Raw genomic sequence first — 20,030 nt, forward strand, 5'->3', positions numbered from 1 at the left:
ACACGTCACACCAGAGCGAGCAGAGGGAACATGCCTATCTGCAAATCCCTTGAACAAATGAGACCTTTCTAGAGAAGGAACGACACATTCCAAGAACAGCCTGATGTGGCTACAAGCTTAAGCAGATTTTGTTCTACCTCTGCAGGTGCAGTACCGGGGGCTCTTTCAAATGATCGGTGTCCTGGGGATTGGTGGAACATTCCAAATTGGCTTTCAAATTTCTAGCATCACCTACATGTCTCAGGTAGGTAAAGGCACGCATGGCACGCTGCTTAATGGTGGCACTGAGTCTACATTCCTGCTCTGGCAGTCAGCAAGGGTTTAACCACAGTATTCTCCTCTCATGATTCTTTGCCATTATTATGCTGTCATGTAAAGCAGAACATAGGAAAGTGTTGAAAATAGGAGAAAAGAGAGATAGAACGCTTCCTCAGAAGACACACACTGACTAGGGTGGCATCTGTCTTCCCTACAAACCTACAGCACATGTGCCTGCTTCAGTGGTCTCCTTTGACACTATATTTCTTCACTACAAGCCCATGGCTCTGTTCCTGAGATTTCAAGGACAAAAAGAAAAAGAACGAACTCCTTTTGATGGCAAAATGAACACACCATATCGATTACACGATGTCTAGTAGTTACTGCACACTTTTAGAGTCTATATGAAATAGTGACTTTAGCTGAAGCAACAAAATGATGTTATAAATCTAATACCATACACGCATTGGAGTCACAGTTATTGTCAATGAAAATGCTTTTTTCTGTCTCAGCATGTTAAGGCTTTCATTAACGAAACTTGGCTGGAGCGATATGGCCACCCCATCCATCAGGATAACCTCTTGTTCCTATGGTCCATCACTGTGTCCATCTTTGGTATAGGAGGCATCTTGGGTTCTTCAGGAAGTAGATACCTGACTGTCAAGTATGGCAAGTACGTATGTTTAAAGAGAATTTGTCAACTGAAACGTAGCTTAAGGAAATGACTGTTGAGGTTTTAAAGGTGAGATAGACTTTTAGGCTTAGTCATGGCTGTAATACAGCCAGCTTAGCAGTGATGTCAACACATTTTACTGCTTCTTGCCCTCTCTACTGTGCTACTCAGGTGGGGTTAGTCTCAGCAAGGAGGAAAGACAGCCCCCCAGATGAAGACAGAATGAGTTTCTTGGAGGTGCTACTCAAAACATAGCCGCATTGAGACGCTCCTAAGTGCTACCTCAATGTATTTAATGATGATTTTTCAAGTACAGAAAAGCTCTAAGACTTTTTTTTTTTGCTACAAAACCCAGAAGTGTTGCCAAACCCAGGTCTAGCCACGTGCCAAGGCACACTGAGTCCAGAGTACCCAGTGCCAACAGTGTGAAAGGGCTTATTTTGTCCCAGTCTGCATATGTTTAATTTCACAAGACAATTTCACCCAAGACATCCCACATGCCAAGAGCTGAAGTGCCATTTCCTTTCTGATTTCCTAAAATTCTTTTTTATTTTCTTGCACTTACAGAAAGAAATGTCTCCTGTGCAACAATCTGCTCATGATAGTGGCAGCATCCATCATGGGCTGCAGTAAAATAGCCAGGTCCTTTGAGATGATTCTAATCGGACGCTTCATGTGTGGAATAAGTGCAGGTAAGTGATTTCTCACACAGGTCAGCAGGATCTCCCAAAATTCTACATCTTTATTCAAAGTAAATAATAACCCTCCACTAAGAAAATAAAATACTAAAGTCAGTGATCTCTTGTCTGAAAGTCTTCTATAATACCCAGCAATAAAGAACATAATTACTACTCATTTCACTGATATCAAATGAAATCCAGCTTTCCCAAGCACATAAATATTCAGAGCTGTCAGAAATGTTTTGATACAGTATGAAATGGGGGGGGAGGGTTCTGATAGAAAAATATGTATAATATTATCTTAATTTTGGTTAACAGTACTGCAAACAATATGGTATAGGATTTAAAGCTAGTATTCTTACACGAGCCCAGAGAACCAGGCTGTTCAAAGCCATGGTAATTTAATTTTGATTCTGAACATATTTCAGGTTATGTTCTACAAGAATATCCAACCTGTTTCAAAGCAATAAGTCTGTGTCCTTTAAAACAACCTAAGGCTCACAGGAGATACTATGATGAGGCTCCACCTCTTTCCCAAAGGGAAAATTGTACATTTCTTAAGATCAGGAAACTGCACTGTGCAAAAAGGACAAGAACCAAATACTTTTGTAGAAAGGGTTAGAAAATCTAGTACTGAAAAATCTCATTCATAGGCTGAGGTATGAGAAACAATCTGGTGCATGAGGCACCTATATTCCCTAATGCTTAATTATTTACATGGAATTTTATTTCCAATGGTTATGAATGTCTTCTCTCTTCTCTTCTATAATTCTCCCCTAACCTCAAGGTCTTTGTGTTCCTCTACATCATCAATACGTTGGGGAAATTTCCCCTAGGAAGCTACGTGGATTCGCAAACTCTACTTCCTCTTTCTTTTGGTCACTGGGAAAAGCCGTAGGGCAAATTTCAGGACAAAGGTACAATACAATTGATTCCCCACTCCATTCATTTCTGGATCTCCTCTACCTTTTTTTTTTCTTCCTCTTCGTTTCCATCCATTCCTTTCTCTCCTCAGAACCAGTGCAATGAACTTTTATTCTACACATACATTTTATCCCCACCAGGGAGCTGCTGGGCAGCCAGTCCCTGTGGCCCACGCTGATGGCCTGCTGTGGACTTCCAGCACTGGTCCAGCTGGTCACTCTGCCCTTATTCCCTGAGTCTCCACCATATCTCCTCTTGCACAAAGGAGACCAAGAAGGCTGCAAAAAAGGTAACTGAGGGCTTCAGGTTCCTGTTCCTCACTTGGCTTTTGATAGGTTTGTGATGTTTGCTCACCCCATATGGAAAAAAAAAACAAATAAACAGGACAAAGTTTCTCCTTGCTCATTTCTAAGATGACTTTGTGAATACCTACTAAGTATATTTCTGTTGTAGACCCCACACAAAACATGAAACTACTTCTCTGTACAGTTCTGTATTACAAAACCTTTTGCATTCAGCTGACACCACCTGAGTGGTCAGTCTGGTGACAAATGGTAAATGACAAATGACAAAAGGTAAAAGGCAGTTTGCACCACAGGGCTCCACAGGGCACCCCCCAGCTCTGGTTGTTGGCTGTGTACCCTGCTCACACCCTGAGAGAAGGAGGGAGAAAAGTGGACCCACGGGCAGGGAGGGAGTAATTGTGCACCTCACTAGGCCCCTCTGTCAGAACAGGTGCCTCTGTGCAGGAGGGGACCAGGGCTCTGGAACACACTCTAGGACATCTCTGCCTCACCTCACACCACAGCCCATGCACGCTGTGCTGCCAGCCACTGGCATCACCTACTCGATAAACTTAGGCAACAAACAAGAGAGATGAATTAACATGGCAGGTCTCGCTCTCCTTCTCCTCCACAGCCATAAGGCAGCTTTGGGGTGAAGGCCATCACCAAGCAGAGATTGATGACATCATGAAAGAGAAGGCAACAATGAAAAACACCAAGATCTTGAGTGTCCTGGAGCTAATGAAAGAACCAGCTTTCCGTTGGCAGCTGTACATGATAGTTATTCTGACCGCCACAGTTCAGCTATGTGGCATCAATGCAGTTGAGTGCATTTCCCCTTTAAAGTCTCAAAACACTTATGGACAATCTTAAAGAAGACATCATGGCTCCCAGGAGCTCCCTCCATTTTTCTCAGGCTCCTCAGGCCACAACTTGCTGTCTGACAACCCTCCTACAGTAGCAGCAGCAGCAGCAGTCTGCAAAGCCTGGCCAAGCTCTTCATGTGACATCCTTTTGCCCAGCTCCTGGTCCTTGCTGGGGTTACCTTCCTTGGCAGTTAGGCTTATTTAACAGCCATTTTTGGAAGTTGTTACAAGACCCTAGAACACACTCTTACAAATGAGCCCACCCTACATTGGCAAAATCCACAATGTAGTTTTATGTTACTGCTCTCTGCAACTGCTGCTATTTGGCCCCCAGCTCTTATCAACCTGAGATGTTGGGATGGCAGTGTGCTCCCTCTCTACCTTTAAAGATAATCAACGAGCATGCTCACTGTTCTGGCAGCTTCTGCAGTTCTCCATCTCTTCCTCAAGCAGCATTGTTCTGGGTTCCTTTTGAAGCCACAGCTTGGCAGTTGCCTGCATGATTTTTCTGCCTCTAACATCATGAAGCAGCAACATCTGTAAAGGAAATACACAGCTGAGTCTAACACAGCTTAAACTGGAATATTTATAATTTCAGCATCTCTCCAAATAGTAGCAGAGACACCTGAAAAGGAAAGATACTTGTTTTACTCCCTCACGGCTCTGTAACCCATGCTCTTCTTTCTTGAGAAAGAAAAGTATATCCTACAATGATGTTTTTGGATGGGCTCCAGAAGTGATGATATATCTGGCTGCTTCTGAAAGCATCTAAATCAGTACTCAGCAAATCTAACTACACTGCAGCAGCTGGAGGTCCTTTTATCCCAGCATTTTACCTTCTATCAAATTGATCAGTTTCATTTTACAATGTTTTTATCTGCCAATAAACTGAACGCTACCAAAAAGAGTGCAGAATTCTATCTCACTCCAAAGCTGAGCTGCACATACCTTGGTTGGCAGCTCCTGTCCAGGGCAGTGTCACATAGGTGTGGGTTATCAGTTATTTTCTTCTCTTACTCTTTTATGGGGTTTTTTTCCAGATTTATTTTTATACTTTTGAAGTCCTCCAGGCAGCTGGCTTTGATGAAAGGATGATCTCCTATATGACTCTCTCTGTTGGACTCTCTGAACTCGTAGCTGCTGTGGTCTGTGTAAGTCACTTTACTAGGGGAATGGGTCACACTCGCTCTTCTGGCACTGATACCAGTGTGATTTCTCTCCTTCAGAGCTCCATCATTGAGAGACTGGGCAGGAAAGTGCTCCTAAGAGGAGGCTATTGGATCATGGGCTCACTGCTAGCTGGTATCACTGTGACTCTGTCCCTACAGGTAAGGAAACTCTTCTCATGGCAGATGTCTCTAGCTATTCTATTGATGACCTCTGCTCACAGCAGGACCATGCTGCTGAGAAAGGAAAGTGAGGCTTAGAAGTGACAAATAACTTCTGTGTTAACAGCTTACCCTCTGGGAGAGGAATGTCCTAAAGATCAAGCTTGTCTATACGTAGCAATAAACTCTCCACAAGCACTCTCTTGTACTCCTGCCTTCCTTTCAACACAACGCCATGAGCTCAGCAAGGAGCACATAAAACATGGGGTTACTCACACTGACTCCTGATTCCATCAGACTGCAAGCACCAAACACTGCCCAGCATCGATCAAAAGAAATGGCCCTTTCTATTCATATCGTTTTTAACAAATAACAAAACCCCAGACTCTGTGCATCAGTTAATTTGAAATTTAACTTTGCTGCAGAAGATACAGGGAATGCACATATTTGCCCACAGACTGGGCAGTAGTTCACCACATTTTGTCACTGCTGTAGCTTCTCCAGAAGTCTCCTGGGTTACCAGTATTCATTCAAGAGCAAGGTGGCAGCAGACTTCCATTTTTGTTTCATTCATGAAAGATCTCAAACATAGCAGGGAGAAATCTTTTTTCACAAGGCATGGAGTCGTGTATCTTCTTGACTAAGACCCAGGAAAGTTCCTTTTCAGTACCAGTTATTGAACCTATCACTTACCAAAAGTGACAAAAGATATGATTTGGCCTTCCCATATCTCTAAGGGTTGGGGGAAGCACTGTGGGGCCAAGAATAAAAGAGGACAGGGTGGAAAGGTCCTATTCAGTCTTCTTTTAATTGAAGGCTTCTAAGCTTGACAGCTGCTCTGCACTAGCAAACCTGCTGCTCTGTTCACCTAACAAAAACCTCACTGCTCCATTCACAGGAGAAAGCACTCACATTTCTCTGCCAGTTCCCCCACACTGTTTATTTTTTCTTGAGGTGACAGTGTTGGAAAACAAGCATCATTTCTCACCTATGGATATCAACAGATTTCACCCAGAAGTTCATTATGTTTTTTTTTTCCCCAGGACTGGTATATCTGGATGCCATACTGCAGCCTTTGTCTGATTATCTTGTTTGTAGTTGTCTTTGGACTTGGGCCAGGTGAGTACTTTATTCAAAAGAAATAAAGGAATCGAGTCACATGAGTTTATTAATATGGGCAGGAAAATACTGCGTAATATTGCATAACATTCAGCATAAGTAAATTCATTTCACCTCATCTTGCAGTCATATAAACATTGAGGGTCCAATCATTGGCCAGAAACTTCAATGCCATCAGGTTTGGGTTTTGCTAATGAGAAGAAAGGAAGAGGGTAAAAAGTACTCACTGGAAAAATACAGCAAAAATAGAGCAAAAGCAGATGGGTAAAAGTTTTTTTAAAAAATACTAAGAAAAAATAAATAAAAAGAAAAGCAAGAGGTTTTTCTAAATTCAGTGTTGTATAACGTTACATCTTATCCCACATAGACAGTAGTGCAGAAGATCTACTTTGGGGTAATTCTTTTCCTAGCATATACTACCTGCTCCTCTTTAAATTTTTTTTTAAAGCCTATTTATTTTTAAAATATTTGCCTTCCCATATGGCAGGGCTGAATTATTTTCCTAAGTCAAAGCTGTTGAAGTCCTTTGACTTCAAAACATAACTGAAATGCCCAGGAAGTGAATCCAGGCAGATGACTCATTTGTGATCTGGCAGTATCATGCTGGGAATTCTTGTTAGTAATAATAATTGCTATTTCATCCTTACACAGCTTCTTTCATGAGATGTCAGACTTTCTCAAGCGGTAACTACTTAATTCTTGAATCTCCCTAATAAATGTATTTGAATAATTTACCATTTTAATAAGCTGATGTCTAGCAGTTTATATGATGCCACAAACATTTTCCTTCCTAAAAACCAGTGATACACTTAGGCCTTTTGCGCACCAGTCCATGATAGCATCTATTTGCTGACCATGTAACGGTAACACTCAATCCAAATGTTCAAACCAAACACCAACAAGTGATAATTCTGATTCTTCTTTCCTTTCAGCTGGTGCCACAGTTTCCGTCAGGGTTGAAATTTTCAAGCTGTCATGCAGACCACCTGCTTTTGTGATTGGTGCAGTTCTCAACTGGCTGGGTGTCTTTGTGATCGGAACAACCTTCCCCTTCATTGTGGTGAGTGACTTTCCCTGGGACACTCCCCAGGGGCACTAGGCTGGAGTCGGCCACTGGAGCAGGAAGAAGAGCAGCAGCAGATGACAATGCCATGTCAGTCTAGGGTGACCTTGGCACCTGCTCTCCCTAGTCCACTTTTGCATCTGAAGGGCTCTGATTTGCCAAAGATACTTATTCAGACTGAAATATTTGTCAAAGGTCAAAATGCAAAGAACTCCTTATCAAATCCAAAGTGTTTTGAGACCCAAATACAAAAGCTGTGCCAAGGAAGTGACAAAAGAAAAGATATGCTCATCTTGCTCTCTTTCTCACTTTGCTCTTCTCTGCAGGAAAGACTCAAGCACTTCTGCTTCCTCATCTTTATGGGTGTACTTTTCACTTCAGGGATAATTATCCACCTGTTCCTTCCAGAAACAAAAGGGAAATCAATCATGGAAATCACGGAAGAATTCAATAAGCTAAACTTTAAAAAGAAGCATATTCCAGCAACTTCAAATCATATTACAGAGGATTACACCTTCTGCACCAGGCTTTGACCAGTCATTAGAGGGAGTCAGACTTTCTTAAAAGGAAAGAAAAAAAGACATTTGTCATTTTCTGACCAGCAAGTCAGTCCGAATGGACTGTCAGCTTTTGTCACTTGCAATGTTCCCATTTTGCCAAACCAGCACCTTGCTCAAGCACTCCACTCTGGGCAGCTTAGAAAAGGGATGACGGCTGATATTAACAGGATACTCATGGGAATCATGAGCATTTTGCCTTAATTTGCTGATGTGTAAATCTCTTCTTAACAGAGAAACTAATACACACTGAAATTAAATGTAGAATTTATAAAGATTCTGTTGACTACAGAGAAAGGGAAGACCTGTGATCCCCTCTCTCCCTCTGAATTCTGAGTGTTTTTACAGCCCTGAAATGGGAATAGTGAAGTTCTTGGCTTGCTGTCTCTGGCTAGGGTTCAATCTGTAACAGATTAAAGAAAAAAATCTAGTGGAATAGGAGAGTAATTCTTTGTTTCTCTAGACTCAACTGAATCATCAAATCTTGCCAGGTTCCCATGCATAACGCCATGTTGTCCTTGTGTTGTATCCGGTTGGACAGACTTCAGCCCTTTTGGATTGAAGTTTTCCATGTCAGCAGCCACCTTTGCTTCAACTTACATTTAATTTTTTGCTGAAAAATTCAATCATTTGATTCTAAACTCAGACTTGTTCATGAAAATATGGGGAAAAAGTTCCTACAGAACTCTTCTCAAGGAATACTGACGTCCAGTGGCAATACAGCTAAAGGACTCATGGGTGGAACCTAGTCACCATAAAACAGAAGCACCTAGAGTCATTTTAGATACTCTGTGCTATCCTGCCCATCACCATCATCATCTTGGGTCTGTAGCTCCTCTTCCAGGATCAGAGTTCCCACAGATGTCTCATAGGCTGTGAATCCAGAAGCAATTTAGCTGCTACTTTCCTTTGTGTGACTTTCAGCTACCTGGACCAAATCTACCCCAGAAGGACGGCCCCAGACTGGAACTCCTGGCTGTAACAGAATACCTGATGCTTTACAGTTGCTCTTAAAGACATCTGTACAGTACCTGGCTGTACGTACAGCAGACTGTCAGCAAAAGCTCAGTCATGTCCTCCAGCTCTTGGATATGTGCAGGGCTCCTGCCTAGGGTGTATTTCTCTATCATGATTATAAAGTGATCACAAATATTCATGTTTCAGGGATGTGCAATCAGTACAGACTCTTCAGTTACTGTTCACTGCAAGCGTAGATGCTGATTGACAGCTGTAGAGATGACTGTAAATATTTTATGCCTTGAATATTTTGTCAGACTCATACAACTAGATAAGATCTACAGTAAAAGTGGGAAATGTAATTCTTACATTTCTAAGGCATTCATTTAAGCATTTCCAGCAACAATTTATGTTTAATTTACAGTCTCTCATAAGATTTTTGCCAATTTTCACAAGCACATAGCGGGCACAAAGATAAGGAATCAAAGTGAGAGAATATGTTAAAACATACCATATACAGATTTTCTAACTTCCAGATTTAGTGTGAGATACCATTCCTAATGATCTCTGTTGTAGGAATGGATGCAATATAATTTTCTACACTGATCTATAATCAACACCTGTGCTTGAGCTCACATACTGCAGGCTTTCAAACTGTGAATGATCTCCAAGGCAATCTGATACTGAGTTCCTAATTCTTCTTCCTGCTATACATCATTAAAGGTAAAAAGAGTTTATGAGCCTTATAGGAAAGCGTGATCTTGTAAAATACTACAGGGATTAATTTCACCAGAAACTTTTTTTGAGTCCCATGGGACTCAAACTCATGAGACTTTTCTCTTCTTTGGAATGTGTCTAACATTCTGCATGTTTCCCTTTATTAATGAGAGGTTCACACAGTCCTAGTAGCAAAGCCATACTATTAGGAAGAACATGAACAAAGCTAAAGCTCAGAGTGGAACAAACTATACAAATTAAAATCCAAACTCTAGACTTGTGCAGTAAAATAAGTGGTTTTATCTCTGATATTGCTTTGACTGGCATATTTACTTCAACTCAGATAAGGTTATTAAAAATATGAATTCAACTGTTCATCTTAACTTCTGCTTATTTTTAATTGGAAATGTTAAACATAATAAAAAAGGCAGATTGTCTTGTAATAAAACTACTGGCCTCCACAAATGTTTATTTCCCAATATCAGGTTCTTCCTAGGGACAGCTGACTAGAAAAAAAGCTATTGGTGTGCATACCCTTCCATGATTGGGATTTTTCATTATTTCTCTCTTTAGTATCAAGGGACAATTAGGACTTCCCACTAAAAGATAATCTATGAAACATGAAGTGTCCTTGAAGTCAGAAAGGCTCAACAATTTTGTAGTGTTCCATATACACATAACATGATTAAAAACTACCAGCCATTTGCCATTTGGGGACAAATACCAATATAGAAAGGAAATCTCAGCTTTGTGCAAAACAGAATTCTCTTTTCCTAACCAGTCATTATGCAAATGTCCTTCATTTCATCACAACAATACTTGAAGTCTTTGGAAACATAAGCAGAGTGGCGTCATGTAGCATTGCTGGTGACTCTCTAGTGAGCCACTTCTCCGACCTCAGTTATTCATTAGATGTTATTAGGAAAGCCTTCCCTATAAGATCCTCACCAGGAAGGCAGTGGATGCCCTATGGAACATTAATGTGACAACGAAGCGTAACAGCTATTTGGAGCACAGGTCAGCCTTCGCCCGTGCTCAGTGGAGTGAGCTGGATTCTGTTAACAGCCTGGCCTAGGGATGAAACAGCAAAAAGATACGGTTCAGTTATACATGGGAGGTGACATGTGTAACTGAACATATAAGATGACAGTCATTCAGAAATTTCAGGAACCCTATATGGAAATTTTCTTCCAGAGACATCAGCTGATAGGTGAGATAAGTCTCAAACACTGACTCTGACTGAGGCAGATTTAAACACTTAAAAACCAGATCAGTGAACTGCTGACAGACAGACACAAGAAACACAGATCTGGCCTGTACAAAGGAAGGCTTAGCACTGCTTTGCACATGTACGTCACACGTGACTGTAAAACTGCAAGATAAATGACTAAATGGACTGATGTTGTGAGATTTACTGTCCTGATCACGATTAGGACTAGAAGATATCTGTAAGATATCTGCTAACTACTTGTTAGCACTAATTATGAAACTTTACATCTAATAAAGGGGCCCTCAGCACAGTGTAAGCCATAAGAGCACAGAAGCAGTGCAGTAACTAATCAACATAAATGCAAAAGACATTACACATTAAGGGCATTATGGGAGGAAAACTCTTAACCTACCAAAAGCAGGAATCCTAAATCAAAGTACAAGAGCAGAATTACAATATGTATAAAGTATACTAAGTAGAAGTGAGTGAAGCAGAACATAAGAAAATATGTGAATCCAGGCTGTATTTGAGGACTGCCCCATGCTGGCAGCTACTTATTGCCTGCTTGTGTCTGCCCCCAATATCATCTAAGCAAGGCAGGTACTAGCAGCTAACATGGCATTTCTTTCCTTTGTCAGATGCACATTATACTGTTTCAACTTTGTAAGACTTTACAGAAAAGGAAATTAATTCTTAGCATCAAAGGGCCAGTCTAGTTTGTGTTCTAACAACAGCTTATCTGCTGGAGAACGTAGCCTGGGAAAAAACCTGCCATGAACTCTCAGCACACATCAACTGCAAAGTCAACTTCATGATAAGGACTCTAAAAACAGGAGAAAAGGCCAGGTGGTGTGACATGCTGCATTTCAGACATTAGCTAGACAATCTGTGAATATTCTTCTCATGTGATGTATTTTCTGGTAAATATGACTGCTTGCATCCAATAAACCCTTTATTTCTTCAACCTCATCTTCTTTAAACAAAGTGTAAATGGCAAATGAGAACTAAGTCATTTACTAACTTAATATAAACAAACCCCTCTTAATTATGAAACAAACAAAGTTAAAGCCTGAGAATTTTCTGCCTGAAGGAAGAGACATCTTCAGCTATGGAGGTTACAGGACAGTTTCAAAGCAATCTTTTTTTTCATCACAGACACAGAAGTATACTGACTAATGGAAATGCCAGACAGAACTGTGCATGATGGTGAATCTGCCTCTCCCAGCAAAGGAAAATCAGCTACTATTAAATATGTGGCTGATCAAGCCTGGTGTGCCACTGTAGAATCGTTGAGTTTGCACCCCAATCCAACATGATGGAGCATTTCAATTCCTTTAAGTAATGATTAAGTTACGATTTGCTCCAGTTGCTTTCACATGAAGAGAGAATAGTTCCTTCCTATTATATGTCAAAGTCCTACAGTTCACTGTCCAAGCCCCATCTAAGACTCCCAACAGATAAGTTTGTCTTTATGTTTCTCAGCTTCTACTGAAAACTAAGCAAGTTGTGATTATTGGAATCCTGTTTAAAATCGATGTCTGGGCTCCCTGTCACCCTATCACAAGACAGAGTTAATGAATTGTACAGGTTCCCTGCAAGGGAGACCATCTTGTTTACTTGGGATAGACACAGCCATTGGTTGAAATATTTAATCCAACAATTCTAAACTTTGTACAACAGCTGAAATATGCGTAATTAACTCAAAAACCTTTGAAGTAAAATTTAACTTCGATAACATGGGACTAGTTCACTGACACTGCTATTGCATAACGTGAGCATTTGGTTCTTTTGGCAGGTACTAGCCAGTAAGTAACAGGAACTGGTGCTCTCGTAGGAGATGGCTACCTTCTGCTCTGACCTGGTGAGTAGCTGCTCACTTCTTCTCAGGGCTCTGACTTATAAAGGACACAGCTAACATACAACTAAAGATCCTGATTTCTTAAAGATTGTAAGCTCATTTACAACCGAGAACATCTTTCCCCTCTGCATTTAAACATCACCAAGAACAATGGGGCTTGGGGCCATGAAAATCATGTTGCATGGTCTTTTCCATGCAACAAGATAAAAGAAAATGAAATTAAAATAAAATAAAAACTAATAAAAGTCCTGGCAGTTCCACCACTGACAATGCTACTGTGCTTTTGTCTTCCGAATTACTGAAAATAATACTAATTATTAAGCACTCTGATTACTTCCCAAAGTAATGAATAGATTAACTGTACTGCAAAAAGCTAAAAAAATAATGACAGAAGCTTTAAAATAAATTACTTTCCTCATTTCATCCAGAGATAATTAATATCATCCTTCAAGAGTTTCCATAGTCTTAAACAGGGAAGAAGCAATAACTTATTTCTTGCTGTTTCACAGCTGCCAGCAAGAAGCTATTTTGTTTTCCTTTTTAAGTATTAAAATTGTTAATTTGTATGTCTAGTGAAAAAAAAAAAAAAAAAAAAGGAAGAGTGAGAAGGTGAATTCTTAATTTTTGCCAATTAGCAAATCCATTGGATTTGAGACAGGATTTTTAAGGAAATTCAGTCTTCTGGTTCATAGCTTCTTGGTTCTTCTCATGTGATAACTTGGGAAATCCAGCTGAGGACTAATTAAGTAACAAGCTCGTGAAAGATGGACTGAAGAACCTTTAAAAGGAGTGTTCTCCTAAGTATCTCCCAGTTCAGCATTATTCACACTTGCATTACTTTGTTCCTGCCTGATTATATTTTCTACCAGCTTCTCTTCATCCAGGCACTCATCTCCAAAAAGCTGTGAGCTCATGAAGTTCGTATCTGACATGAAAGGAAGACAAAGCACAGTGTCCTCTATACAGCTATGATGTTACTGTCCTGGTCTGTGACGTGCTGAATAAAAAGGGAGAGGCAGTTAAACCCCAAAGGACCCTTTGCAATTACAGAGGCTACTCCAAATTATTCTCTGTGTAGTCCATGCCTTTCTGAACAAGTTGAATGTTAAAAGGATCTTGTCTTCATTATGCTTAAAATATGATACAGTCAGAAATGAAAACAGGGGGTTGTTGATTTTTAATGCTGTACTTTTGTGGCACACCATGGTTTGATACATACAGGTTACTGCAGACTGCAGACAAGGAAACTGATTCTCTCGTCCCCACATCCAGGGCTGCCAACCTGTCAGACACTGCAGGCATACAGTGAAACTGCACTGGCAGGAACAACTCTTAAAACTCCCCTTCTTGCAAGTAAAGTGGTGGATTATTGCTCTTAAACTAGGATTCAGTCTTGCTATGGCACTGTGGCTAAAGGTTGCACTTTGGCAGGAAATTAGAGGGATTTTGGAAAAACACTTAAATCCAAGAGGATCTGAAGTGGACAACGCAGGTTTCTGTAGGGGACGGGCAAGTGTGGCTACAAAGACTCTGGCCCTGCACAAATCCACACTAAAGAGAAGCTGATGGAGCATTTTATTATCGCTTTACAGGTTCAGTTCCGGGGATTATTTCAAATGATCTTAGTGCTGGGAATTGGTGGTAGTTTCCCATATGGATTCCACATTTCTGTCATCAACTATCCCTCTGTGGTAAGTAGCTGTCTCTCTGAGGTTGAAAACAGAAAATGGAGAGTCTGAGCTCTCCATTCTCCCACAAATCTCAAATCTACTGAGCATTCAGCTGATACATCTACGCCTTTTCTTTAGCTAACAGTTAACATCAAATGTGTAGAGAACCTTTTCCCCTTTAAAGAAGAGGATGGCACTTTGTGTTTTAAAAAAATTGTTACCACATATTATACAAGCTTCCAAAGGAAGGCAGAAAATGTGCCTTTAGCATGCTTCATCAGGAAGCTTCCTGACTGATACAGACTTGGAGATGATCTCAGCTAACTTGCTTTACTCAATGTGATCTCAGCTAACTTGTTTTAACAAGAAAGTTAGTCTCAAAAGAAGTGTAATACTAGAACCACAGACTAGATCTGAAGTACAACAGCCAAATAATACAAAGGGATCTGACACCCATTGCACAGTCAAAGGTCATTTTATTTTTCAGCACATCAGAAAGTTTATTAACGAAACGTGGATAGAGCGACACGGCTCTCCCCTCCATCCTGAGACCATCATGCTGCTGTGGTCCTTCATTGTGTCCGTTTATGGGATAGGAGGATTCCTGGGGAGCATCTGTTGTGCCTACCTGACTACAAAATACAGGAAGTAAGTGTTTCTTGGAACAGCTCAATAGTCAGAAAGTACAGGGAAATACTCAGATACCCTTGACTGAAGCAGTGTGATTGCAGACTAAGCAGATTTGGTTTGCTAGCACGTCCACCTCTTTCAGGTAGCAAGCAGACATTTACTGTGCTTGTCTGCCCTCCCCAGTGAACTGTATTTCTGCGACAGACACATTCATCAACACATCACCAGATCAGTGCCTCTGGGAGTAGAAGGAGAGTGTAACCACCTCACGTTCTGTTCAAGATCCCCTATGACTCCCATAAAGATCTCCCAAGCTCTACAAACCCCAAAAAAGGAGCTGTGTGTCTTGTGCTGTAAAATGTTACATGCAGTCACTCTAGCCACTGTGTGGCTATCCTTGAGTGTCAACGAAGAGCCAAATTTCCACTTAAATACCCTCATTCATGTCTACTCTAGTAAAATGTGAACAGAATAGAAAAAAATAAATTGCCTGTAACTACGCTGTAAAGATACAATCAGCACCAAAATAAATTATCCAAGAGACATCTCTCTTCTTGGCAACCCATCTTACTCAAAGTCGGTTCCAAACTATCTTTCCCACTGGATGGAGAAAGGATTCCTCACCACTCTGGTCTGTTCTCAGTGCCTTTTGTGTAACACCACTGATTTCATTTGCAGAGAAATTGGCAAACTTATCTACTTGGTGTGACCCACTTAAAGATCTGCTCCACAACCCACTGATCCAGAGGCCCCTCATATGGGTCTCAACAAACCATCTTAGCCTGCCTGCAATTGTGTTCTTTCCTATCAGGTAAGTGCCCCCAAGAAATTTCTTGTGGGACACTGCCTCATCCCACACTCTGAGGGTCTCCCAAGATTGGAAACCAGATCCTGCACTTCTCCCATGGGTTATTTAACATGATAACCTAATTGCTGAATCACAGTCTTCTAAACACAGGATCTCTGTGAATCCTTAATGTGTGCAAGAGGACTCTTGCCTAGCAAGCATCACGGCAAAACAACTGAGTGCGAAAGACTTTTGGTTTGAGCCTGAGACATCAGGGTTGTGAACATACCAAGCCCACAATTCACACAGAGTGTCTTTTGAAACATGTCTCTAAAATCTCTTTCTGCCATCTCAGATCACATCCATTTAGCCAAGAGCATCTTTAACGTGAGCCATTCTAGAGTGGGAGCCATGGGCTCAGGTTATTGCTGGGGAACAACCTGACATTTTATGAGGAGTTCTAGCCATTTAAAAACCTTGGTGACAAGCTGGGACAGTTCTTTGATCTCTTTCCCCACTTGTACTGTGGAAATGCTGATGAAGTGTTACAACTGTTTAAATTCTAAGCTAAAATATAATTAATTGAAATCTAAAGGATCCTGAATTTTAAAGAATCACTTTCACTATCCAGAATCAAAATTATTTCAGTCATTCCTCAAAACAGCAGGATTGACTGTGCCATGCTTCCTGTCACAGCAAGATTAATCAAAAGAACACAAGAGGTTCTCATTTCACACTAAATTCTCATGGGCTTTTTTTTTTCCCTCCCAGAAAGAAGTGCCAAATGTGCACCAACATGATCATGCTGGCAGCTGCACTTTTCATGGCCTTCAGTAAAACAGCCAAATCCTTTGAGATGGTTCTGGTTGGACGCTTTCTGTATGGCATTGGTACAGGTATGTGCTCATGCCACCGTGGAGAGCAAGCATCCTTCCTGTCCCAGGATTGTCTCTATAGCTGTTGCCATTCTTGGAGAATTATTTTAAAACATTATATACTAGACACTTAATAAAAGTGAAAGATATCATCCCTTTTGCAAGAAATTTTAATCTAAATACTAGAGTGAATAGAAACCATGTAAGAGAGGATGGAGTCAGAAAGTTAAACTTTTATAAATAATTTAACAGACATTTATCCTCTTCTATGTTAAAGGTTTTTCTCTCAATATACATCCTCAGTATGTAGGAGAGATTTCACCCAAGAAGCTGCGTGGATTTACCAACTCCACAGTTGCTGTTTTTCTGACACTGGGAAAACTCACAGGACAGGTTATTGGACTACGGTAAATTCTCCAATCTTTCTATTAGGTTACACTGAAAGTAGTAGAAATCTTTCTATAACTTTACCCTCTCACCTAGTCAGTGACTGAGAAACCCTCTCATCTTCCCCAAAACAGGCCTTTGCTTATGCCAGAAGAAACATTTTGGTCATATTCAAGGCAAACATACAGTCTTAAACACAGGAGACAGAAAATCAATTACTCATAATCTGATTTCTTCTTATTTCCACACCCTTTCTACTAGGGGACATCCCCTTTGAAATTTACTGTACTTACACAAAAAGCTTTGGCAAGATGTTTTGGTCCTGCGATCAAACAGTGGTCAAATGAGTCTCTTCAGCTCTCTAGACATTAGGATATTGATCCTAATGATATTGAGAAAAGTTTTTCAAAATGCCAAGTAATTCCTTTAAAACAGTCAGAAAAAAAAAAATAGCCAAATTTGTGAAATTTGCCAAATTATCAATTCAGGTTTTTGCTCCACTGTCCCCTTGAATGGAATTTGAGTAATCTTCATCCCTCAGAAAAACTTGCTGAACATTCTTTCCATTATTTCAACATCATTTTGTTGCACATACACTTTCCAGGGAGATTTTAGGAAGCGAAGCTTTGTGGCCATGGCTGTTAGCATCTAGTGGACTTTCAACATTGGTTCAACTGGTTACCCTCCCATTTTTCCCTGATTCACCATCCTACCTCCTGATACAGAAGGGCAATGAGGAAGCCTGCAGGAAAGGTAGAGTGTCTGCTTTCCTCACTTACTTCATTTCATTTGATAAGCTAGAGTGACAGCCTCCACAGAAGACAAGAAAGCAGGGCAGAGCTGTACAGCACAGGGCACTGTACCTACAGCAACATATGTGTATTAACCTGGGGCCTCACTCAGTCTAATTTAATCAGTTCACACAAGAAAGATAGATAAATATTAGCATGGCTAACATTTTCCATTTTGGTGGGCACTACTTTATTTCTTTAAAGGAAATGGTTTAGGCAGCTCTTTTTTATTAAATAAAATGTTCTTAAATATTTATGTTGGTTACAATTAACTCAACATTAGAAAAATGTGTTAAACTGACAACCAGTGAGATAAAATTATTCCATCTGCCTACTGCTCCAGAAGCAACCAGATGGCAGAAGCAGACAGCACCAACACCACTGCCGACACCAATGGACAGACTAAAGGGACTCATATAACCACTCTGGATGGAGCTATACTGGTGGATTAATCTGCTCCCCTCTTTCTCCCCAATAGCCATCAGGAAGCTCTGGGGAGAAGGAGACCATCAAGCAGAAATTGATGACATTATGAAGGAGAAGGCTGCAATGACGAGCACAAAAACCTTGCGCGTCCTCGAAGTAATAAAAGAGCGATCATTGCGCTGGCAACTTTACATTTTGATGACTGTCATGACCACCCTGCAGCTCTGTGGAATCAATGCAGTTGAGTGCTCTCTTTATCCCCAGAACAAGAGACAACTCTAGGCAGCGTCACAAACCCCTCGAAGTCAATGTTATTACACCAGCTTAGATCTGCATCACAATTGCAACACGTTTTTTCACAGGTGCATTTCCTCTCTGCATTTTTCAGATATACTTCTATTCTTTTGAAGTATTCCACACAGCCAAGTTTGAAGAATACCTTATCCCATACGTGTCCCTTGGAGTTGGGTTGTGTGAATGCTTATCCTCTATACTGTGTGTAAGTCTTTTCAGACTTGAGTTTGAAGGAAAAATTTAATGCAGTCAACACTTGTACTTTTCCTTACTCATAACTGGGCTTGAGGAAGATTTGAATAATCTAAGACACATCTTCCTGCTTCTGCAAAACCACATGCAGGATAAAAGGCAGCTCTTTTCTCAAATTATTTGCATGACTGTTTGTCTTTAAACTCATTTTTATTCTGTAAAATAATTTTCTGATGTTCTGGATTAGATGTGTGTGTGTATGTGTGTGCAATTCAATATATACCAGCACACAAGAAAGGGAACTGTCTAACAACAGCCCAGGGTTGACTCATTAAACACAGCTTAATTAATAATTAATTAGCTTTGAAGAAGCTAATCAAATTCATTAGAATTAAGATACTCTCTAACAACACTGATTTCTGGCTATTATTCAGAGAAGCCTTCTTCGAAGAACAGATGGTGAGGGGAGGAATTATTTCATTTGAGAACTGGGATTTATGACACGTGTTTTCTGCTTTCAGAGCACCCTGATAGACCGGTTTGGGAGGAAGGTGCTGCTGTGGGGGGGATACACGCTGATGTGTTCCGTGCTGGCGCTCCTTACCATGACCCTCTCACTGCAGGTAAACAGGCAGCAGCACCAGCTCACGTTTCTGGTCTTGCCTCACAGGATATTTACAAAAACTTGAGTCAGTGGCAGAAAATACAGAGCTCTGCTACTCTGTCTTGTATCTAATGGTTTGATGTCACTGGTTTCTCACTTTTAGCATAAATTTTTCTGGATGCATTACTTCAGCGTTATCTTGATCTTCCTGTTCGTTATCTTCTATGGAATTGGACCATGTGAGTACATCAGTGGTGATACTGGGGGGACATTTTGTATGGTACTGGTTGGTGACAACTGGCAGAGGAAGAACAGACTAGTGCCATGGTAAAAAGTTCTGGAAATTAAGGAGGGAAGGGAGACATGTACAAGTGGGAGACAGGAAAAGGATACAGACACCTTGAATTTTATTGCTGATCACAGGATCTAAATAATTTAAAATACAGTATCATCAGCTCCAGAGAGTTTCAGACAGAAATTTCAGAACAATTTTTAAAATAGTCAGCTAAAACCAAGATTCCAGGCATTGCCAGCTATATTATAGTAATCATCTTCATTAACTTAGCAGGTTAAGCATTATGCCTACCAACATGCTTCAGGTGGAACTGATCACAGGAGCCAAAAGGGGAGCTGGTTTTATAAATTACTGTGCTAATAATGGCTACCAGTGCAATATGGAACAGCTCAGACCCACTGGCACCAGAAAAGGATTCCAGCATGTAGGAGAGAAACCTAAATGAACAGTTGAAGTCCTAAATTAACAGCTGTAGTCCCTTTCTAGAATCGAGGTCTCTCACCCTCACAGCAGAGGCCACGTGCCAACAGGCCACCTATTCTGCCTGTCTGTCATTTTCTGCCACTGCCATTGTGAGGATCTTCA

General features: G+C 40.7%; 2 protein-coding genes across 2 annotated transcripts in view; both read left to right on the forward strand.

Moving 5' to 3' along the window:
* LOC104521062 (solute carrier family 2, facilitated glucose transporter member 11) overlaps positions 1 to 7,885 on the forward strand; it is a 9,306-nt gene extending 1,421 nt beyond the window's left edge. Inside the window, exons 2-12 of the mRNA XM_010162947.1 lie at positions 146 to 244; positions 771 to 931; positions 1,499 to 1,623; positions 2,399 to 2,528; positions 2,676 to 2,824; positions 3,454 to 3,641; positions 4,726 to 4,836; positions 4,912 to 5,013; positions 6,057 to 6,132; positions 7,065 to 7,192; positions 7,522 to 7,885. Of these exons, the coding sequence (XP_010161249.1) occupies positions 146 to 244; positions 771 to 931; positions 1,499 to 1,623; positions 2,399 to 2,528; positions 2,676 to 2,824; positions 3,454 to 3,641; positions 4,726 to 4,836; positions 4,912 to 5,013; positions 6,057 to 6,132; positions 7,065 to 7,192; positions 7,522 to 7,728 (1,476 nt within the window). The 3' untranslated portion in view covers positions 7,729 to 7,885. The remainder of the gene's footprint in view (positions 1 to 145; positions 245 to 770; positions 932 to 1,498; positions 1,624 to 2,398; positions 2,529 to 2,675; positions 2,825 to 3,453; positions 3,642 to 4,725; positions 4,837 to 4,911; positions 5,014 to 6,056; positions 6,133 to 7,064; positions 7,193 to 7,521) is intronic.
* A 4,588-nt stretch (positions 7,886 to 12,473) lies between these two features.
* The window catches only part of LOC104521063 (solute carrier family 2, facilitated glucose transporter member 11), an 8,281-nt gene continuing 724 nt past the window's right edge, over positions 12,474 to 20,030 (forward strand). The window contains exons 1-10 of the mRNA XM_010162948.1: positions 12,474 to 12,497; positions 14,087 to 14,185; positions 14,652 to 14,812; positions 16,353 to 16,477; positions 16,734 to 16,863; positions 17,448 to 17,596; positions 18,113 to 18,300; positions 18,449 to 18,559; positions 19,068 to 19,169; positions 19,314 to 19,389. Coding sequence (XP_010161250.1) covers positions 12,474 to 12,497; positions 14,087 to 14,185; positions 14,652 to 14,812; positions 16,353 to 16,477; positions 16,734 to 16,863; positions 17,448 to 17,596; positions 18,113 to 18,300; positions 18,449 to 18,559; positions 19,068 to 19,169; positions 19,314 to 19,389 — 1,165 coding nt within the window. The remainder of the gene's footprint in view (positions 12,498 to 14,086; positions 14,186 to 14,651; positions 14,813 to 16,352; positions 16,478 to 16,733; positions 16,864 to 17,447; positions 17,597 to 18,112; positions 18,301 to 18,448; positions 18,560 to 19,067; positions 19,170 to 19,313; positions 19,390 to 20,030) is intronic.

The sequence above is a fragment of the Antrostomus carolinensis genome, unplaced genomic scaffold (assembly GCF_000700745.2).
Source record: "Antrostomus carolinensis isolate BGI_N321 unplaced genomic scaffold, ASM70074v2 scaffold51292, whole genome shotgun sequence".
In the NCBI taxonomy this organism is placed as follows: domain Eukaryota; kingdom Metazoa; phylum Chordata; class Aves; order Caprimulgiformes; family Caprimulgidae; genus Antrostomus; species Antrostomus carolinensis.